Here is a 7,683-nt window from a genome sequence, read left to right as displayed (position 1 = left end):
CCCCCCCCCCCATGATAGGCCCCAGTGTGTGATGTTCCCCTTATGTGTACCATTCTTAAAAGGAGGTATTTCTGTTCCCTCCGAGCTCTGGGCAGAAGACTATGCCTGTGGACAATGCAGAATTATCTGCTGAATGAGCATCTAAAAACTGTTTGGAGAGGGGAAAAGCACTGAGAAGAATTGGGCTCTTTGCTACTATTACTCACTAGAATGGGAGACTTTGGCAGCAGTTCCCTTAAGGGACCAGACAAGGCAGGAAATTCTGGGATAAATAAATCTGGTGTTCACATTACACAACAAAATGATTGTACTTCAAGAAAGAAAGAAACAGCAACTCACGTGGGGCATGGTTTTTTAGAATTGTCAGAACTGATCGATTTTCTGGGTTCCTTTCCTGGAGGTGTGCAAAGTCCAGAGAAGCCAGTGCTGGAGAAGGAAAAAAAGCCACAAGATTGAGTTGGCTCACAGCCCACAAAATAAAACTACTTAGAGCTACCTTTCTCCTCTTTTGGGAATTTGGAAAAAATCTCAGTCCTTCCACAAACCCAGTGGAAGCCAGCAACTGCAGAAGGGGTTCAGGCCAGACCTTTCCTTAATGTCCATGTTGAACAGGACCCTAGGTGCTGTTACTTTCCCATGGCATCTTCACCTCCACAGTAGAACAGGGGCATGCCCAGGGAGCCCCCCACCATCCGCCTGGACCCAAACACAAAGTGAGGTGCTTTGCTCCCAATCTTAGGAAGGCGCTTCAGAGACCAAAATGTGGCCTCCTTTCAGACATCATGAACATCAGCTAGACTCACAGACATTTTGACAGACACATCAGAGTCAACAGATCCAAAACAGTCTCATCCCACTCCCCTGAATCTAGTTCTTTCTTGCCTGTTTACTCTTCCCTATAAAAGAAAATTCCTTTATGCCTGACCTTTGCTATGCTTGCAGATCTTACGGTTGTAGTGTTCTTCCAATTACAACACCTCTTCCCTTACTGCAATGTTTCTATGAATAAACAGTCATTCCTTACCTAAGTCTGGAGTTGTTTTTTGTTTCACAGGTTGAATAACTTTTGTAGAATAACAAAACAATTTTAACTGTAATCTAATTCTCCAAGCCATGGCACACACAAAAGCACTGAGGGTCAAATATGAACAACATTCACATGACAGCCAATGTGGGCGCAGCACGCCGCCTCGTGCAATATGACTTCAAGATTGAGCAAGTTCTCCAACTACAGCCATCTACTTGCCATAGTTTTGTAGCACTGATCCTTTTTTTTTTTTTGGTAGCATTGATCTTGCATACATGTATAATCCATGAACTTAACATCAGTGTTGCTTGTGTGATACCAAAAAAACCCGGTAAGAGAGCAGGTAAATAATTTAAGTAGGATTTTGTTTGGTATAGTTGAGCTTTGAAGCACCAAAAGCCACTGTACAATGTAAGATTTTGTCCTCCCCACTAACCAATTTTCAACTCCGTTGAGGAAATATCATCTTCATTAAGGATACATGGGTTGGCTGCACGTGGTGGCTCATGCCTGTAATCCCAGGGAGGCCAAGGCAGGCGGATCACTTGAGGTCAGGAGTTCGAGACCAGCCTGGCCAACATGGCTACTAAAAATACAAAAATTAGCCGGGCATGGTGGCGCACGCCTGTAGTCCTAGTTACTTGGGAGGCTAAGGCAGGAGAATCACTTATACCCAGGAGGTGGCGGTTGCAGTGAGCCAAGATCACACCACTGCAATTCAGCCTGGGTGACAGAACGAGACTCCATCTCAGAAAAAAAAAGAATCCCATGGGTTAAAATTATATATATAAAACGATATAAAGATGTTAATCTCTGCAAGTTAATAGGATATTTGATACATGATACACAAATTAACTATGACCCCAATAAAAATACAAGTATGAAAGCAGATACATTCAATTTAAATTCAAAAAGCAAGAAAATTAAAAAGCAAGAATTGGAAGAAAATGCCTGATAATAAAGACAGCAGAGATTTCAAAATACCACTCCTATCATTAAAATGTTGGATACCGTAAAAAAGAACGAAATCATGTCCTCTGCAGCAACATATATGTGGCTAGAGGCCATTATCCTAAATGAATTAACACAGAAGCAAAACCAAATACCACGTTATCCTTTATAACTGGAAGCTAAGCACTGGGTACACATGAACATAAAGATGAGAACATTGACACTGGCAACTACTAGAGCAGGGAGAGGAGGAGGAGGGCAAACGATGAAACCTGGGTGACTGGATCATACCCCAAACCTCAGCATCACACAATACACCATACAACAAACCTGCACATGTACCCCCTGAATCTAAATAAAAGTTGAAATTTTATTTTTAAAAAGTTGGATACTGCAATATGAATGGAAAGAAAAGATTAATGTAACAGAATAGAATCCCTGATATCTGGGGAAAGGTGGATTATTCAGTAAATGTTATTGGAGAAAGGTAATATTGGAACCCCATTTTATACCACATACCAAAATTAACTCCAAATATATAAGATATCTAAATATTAAAAAATCAAATTGGCAGGGAGCGGTAGCTCATGCCTATAATCCCAGCACCTTGGGAGGCTGAGGCAGGTGGATCACCTGAGGTCAGGAGTTCGCGGCCAGCCTGGCCAACGTGGTAAAACCCTGTCTCTACTAAAAATACAAAAATTAGCTGGGTGTGGTGGCAGATGCTTGTAGTCCCAGCTACTTGGGAGGCTAAGGCAGGAGAATCGTTTGAACCCAGTAGGTGGAGGTTGCAGCGAGCTGAGATCATGCTACTGCACTCCAGCCTGGGCGACAAGAGCAAAACCCCATCTCAAAAAAAAAAAAAAAAAAATCATAAAAATGCTAGAAGGAAAAATAGACTGTGTCCTTCTTAACTGGGGACACAGTTAAGAGGGGAAAATTCTGTGTCTCACAATCATATGAATAAATGTTACTATATTTAAAAATTGCCTAAAAGAATACAAACACAGACAAATGACAAAATGGGAGAAAATATGCATAACTTAAATCAAAAACAGAGTGTCCTAAAATCCAAAGAGCTGTATTTTAAAAAATCAAGAGAAAACAATCAAGAGAAAGATAGAAAATCATTATTTAAAACAGGCAACAGATAATTCATAAAAAAAGAAAAGTCAATGGCCATTCAACATTTAAAATACGTTCATCCTCATTTAAATAAGAGAAATTCAAATTGAAACTAAATTGAGAAGACTTCTGAATCCACTATTATTAAGATCCTATTGGACTAAATTCCTTGAAGATACACCTATCAGATTTGGACATAATACAAAAAGGAACTAACTGAAGGTGCTGGCCAATAAACTGAAGCAGTATTCCTGCAAAAAAAAAAATGCAGGCCAGGCATGGTGGCTCATGCCGGTAATCCCAGCACTTTGGGAGGCCGAGGCGGGCGGATCACAAGGTCAGGAGATCGAGACCACAGTGAAACCTCGTCTCTACTAAAAATACAAAAAAAATTAGTCAGGCACGGTGGCGGGTGCCTGTAGTCCCAGCTACTCAGGAGGCTGAGGCAGGAGAATGGCATGATCCTGGGAGGTGGAGCTTGCAGTGAGCCGAGATGGTGCCACTCACTCCAGCCTGGGTGACAGAGCGAGACTCCGTCTCAAACAAACAAACAAACAAACAAACAAAATGCAAAAATCAGCTGGGCGTGGTGGTGGGCACCTGTAATTCCAGGTACTTGGGAGGCTGAGGCAAAGAACTGCTTGAACCCGGGAGTCGGAGGTTACAGTGAGCCGAGATCGCGCCACTGCACTCCAGCCTGGGCAACAGAAGGAGACTCCGTCTCAAAAAAAAAAAAAAAAAAAGGCACACTTGAATTGAATCACGAGGAAATATCAAACACATACAAACTGAGGAACAATCTACAAAGTAACTGGCCTGTACTTTTCAAAAAAGTCAGGATCACAAAGGATCAAAGAAAAGTCCAGGAACTGTTTCCAATTAAAAGAGACTAAAGAGATGTTTTAATTAAATGAAATGTTTGATCCTAGATATGATTTTGAATTGGACACCAGATAAGGGGCAAAAAAGGCTATCAGGGGCTGAGCGCAGTGACTCACGCCTGTAATCCCAGCACTTCGGGAGGACAAGGCGGGCGGATCAAGAGATCAGGAGATCAAGACTATCCTGGCTAACACAGTGAAACCCTGTCTCTACTCAAAAAAAAAAAAACACAAAAAAACAAATAATTAGCCGGGCATGGTGGCAAGCGCCCGCAGTCCCAGCTACTTGGGAGGCTGAGGCAGGAGAATGGCGTGAACCCAAGAGGCGGAGCTTGCAGTGAGCCAAGATCTCCCCACTGCACTCCAGCCTGGACAGAGTGCGACTTCATTTCAAAAAAAAAGGCTATAAGGACAAAATTGTAACAACTGGTGAAATTCTTCTATGAACTCTGGATTAGATAGTTATTACTTAACTCTGCTACATTTCTTTGTTTTAATAAATGAACTGTAGTTATAGTCCCCGTGCTCAGAAAATATACTAATGTAATTATAGATAAAGGAAAATGATGTCTGAAAATTACTATCAAGTAGTTCAGAAGGTACGCCTGTAATCCCAGCACTTTGGGAGGGCAAGACGGGCGGATCACGAGGTCAGGAGATGGAGACCATTCTGGCTAACACGGTGAAACCCCGTCTCTACTAAAATACAAAAAAATAAAAAAAACTAGCCGGGCGTGGTGGCGGCGTTTGTAGTCCCAGCTATTCGGGAGGCTGAGGCAGGAGAATAGCCTGAACCCGGGAGGCGGAGCTTGCAGTGAGCCGAGATCGGGCTACTGGACTCCAGCCTGGACGACAGAGCAAGACTCCGTCTCAAAAAAAAAAAAAAAAAAAAAAAAAAAAAAGAAGTATATATGTAGAGAGAATTAGCAAACAAAAAAGCAAAATGTAAAAAACTGGTAAATATGTAAGGGCATAGGAGAGTTTTTTCTATTTTTGCAACTTTCTCTGTAAGTGTAATATTATATCAAAATAAAATTTCTTAAAATCAATGCTATGTGAGTATTGATTTTAATTAAAAGACTAAAGAGGCATAACCAAATGTAATCCATGAACCTTAAATATAGCAAAAAAAACACCAAAAGGAATCTAAAATGCACTCTCTATCTTAACAGTAGTGACAGTTACTGTTGTTTTCAAACAATTATATTTTAGAATAAAGAACACAAATTATATTAATGTTTCAGCAACCAAGACTGTTAGCATAAAACAGAGATACAAGTATAAAATCAAACAAGAAAATACTCTGTAATTTGTCTGAACTATTATTATAAATTCATGATTCATGATTTATACTTTAAAAACAAGTTATTAGCTTTGTTCCCTGAAATGACCTAGATTAAATGATGGCCCTATGGCAATGAGAAACTCTAATGCCCAGACAGTGGTCACTGTACACTATATACCACAAGAGGAATCAGAACTCCTTAGAGAAACGGCTCATTTCAGGCCTGGCACAGGAAATGCAGAAGGTGATCTTGGGATCATTTGTTCTGCCAGAAAGCAAATCCGCTATCAACTCTACTAGAATCACGACAGAAAGACATAGAACTGCCTGGAAAGGACTACCACTGGCTTAAAAAAGAGCAGTTTGATATAAAACAGAATAATCATCACAACAGTTTGAAACATACGGTATTCAAAACAAACTTACTCACTTTTGGGACTCCTTAGATGGTTGAAGGGCACCAACTCATTTCTCTGAAAATACATAAAGGGAAAGAATCAAATCAATTATTCTGCCTTTCCATATGAACTTTATTTATTTATTTATTTATTTATTTATTTATTTATTCATTTATTTAGAGATGGAGTCTCACTCTTGTTGCCCAGGCTGGAGTGCAATGGCACGATCTCGGCTCACCACAACCTCCGCCTCCCGGGTTCAAGTGATCCTCCTGCCTCAGCCTACCGAGTAGCTAGGACTACGGTCTCGGCTCACTGCAACTTCCACCTCCCGGTTTCAAGTGATTCTCCTGCCTCAGCCTCCCGAGTAGCTAGGACTACAGACATGCGCCACGATGCCCGGCTCATTTTGTATTTTTAGTAGAGATGGGGTTTCTCCATGTTGGTCCCGCTGGCCTCGAACTCCCCACCTCAGATGATTTGCCTGCCTCAGCCTCCCAAAGGAGGCCTGGGATTACAGGCGTGAGCCACCGCGCCCGGCTATGGACTGTATTTTAAGATAATCAAATACTTGACGAAGAAAAGTTCTTATACATAGAAGAACTAAAACTAATGAATACAGAAGGAATTGAGAGAATTTTTTTAAATCACCATATATAACCGTTAATGAAATAACAGGCGGGGCATGGTGCCTCACACCTGTAATCCCAGCACTTTGGGAAGCTGAGGTGAGTGGATCACTTGACGTCAGGAGTTCAAGACTAGCCTGGGCAACATGGTGAAACCCTTTCTCTACTAAAAATACAAAAATTAGCCAGGTGTGGTGGCACATGCCTGTAATCCCAGCTACTCATGAGGCTGAGGCAGAAGCAGCGTTTGAACCCAGGAGGTGGAGGCTGCAGTGAGCCGAGATCGTACCACTGCACTCCAGCCTAGGCGACAGAGTTAGGAAAAAAAAAAGAAAGAATGGATCTTGGTATCAATCATATGTGGGCGTTATAACCTTTAGGTCAGTGCTTCTTAACCCTTCTAAAATTTTTCATGGTCATATCCCTAGGAGCCTTTTTAGATACTTTTCTTTAAAAGCCACCACTCTCATGAAATGTTATTACCATAGATATACTGTATATATGTGTATGTACTGTGGCCCTTTGAAGGACCACAGATCATTGTAATACCTAAGAGTTTTTGTCCTCTTCTTTCTCAAAACCAAGTTTCACCCCTTGGAAGGTGATATCCTCCACCCTCATTGAGAATGCATGCTTTAGGTGAAAAAAAGGAAAGGATTACATGGACAGCATTTAAACACATCAATATGACATCACTGAAAGTGGGACACCAGACTGTAAGGGCCTCATGATGTGATGTAATAGGAAATAAACAGCACCAACTATGAATTAAAGGTGATTTATGGAAAACCTGATCCGAATCCAATCAAGCCTCTGGATCTAACTGCCTGTTTACAGAAATATGAAGGAACGGAAAACAAATTATATGACAGTACAAAGAAGCAATTAGCTAAATGCAGTATACAGAATATTCTACGGGGCAGATGATCTAGTTTTTCTACAAACCAACAGCACCAATTAAAACAAACCAAAACACAGGAGGGAAACTGTCATGAATTAAGTAAGTTTAAGAGGTTTGGCCACCAAATGCAATGTGTGGACTCTATCTGGATCCAGATTTGAACATACCTATTATAAAAATATGTGTTTGAAATAATTGGGAAAATTTGAATATGGGGGTATACCATATTACGAAATCACCACCACGCTGTTACACCAACATAAGAAACAAACTTATTGTTTTAAACTTATTGTTAGTTTTGTTTTTGTTTTTGTTTTGTTTTGTTTTGTTTTGAGACGGAGTCTCGCTCTGTCGCCTGGGCTGGAGTGCAGTGGCCGGATCTCAGCTCACTGCAAGCTCTGCCTCCCGGGTTTACGCCATTCTCCTGCCTCAGCCTCCCGAGTAGCTGGGACTACAGGCGCCCGCCACCTCGCCCGGCTAGTTTTT

The 7,683-nt window shown here is 41.3% G+C and overlaps 1 protein-coding gene across 1 annotated transcript in view; it reads right to left on the bottom strand.

Moving 5' to 3' along the window:
- ZNF571 (zinc finger protein 571) overlaps positions 1 to 7,683 on the bottom strand; it is a 35,934-nt gene that overhangs the window by 26,144 nt on the left and 2,107 nt on the right. The window contains 2 exon segments of the mRNA XM_017870574.1: positions 340 to 426; positions 5,700 to 5,742. Of these exon segments, the coding sequence (XP_017726063.1) occupies positions 340 to 348 (9 nt within the window). The 5' untranslated portion in view covers positions 349 to 426; positions 5,700 to 5,742.

The sequence above is a fragment of the Rhinopithecus bieti genome, unplaced genomic scaffold (genome assembly GCF_001698545.2).
Source record: "Rhinopithecus bieti isolate Rb0 unplaced genomic scaffold, ASM169854v2 scaffold_5002, whole genome shotgun sequence".
Taxonomy (NCBI): Eukaryota; Metazoa; Chordata; class Mammalia; order Primates; family Cercopithecidae; genus Rhinopithecus; species Rhinopithecus bieti.
Note: the sequence above shows the minus strand (reverse complement) of the source record. Positions and strands in the feature narration are given on the sequence as shown.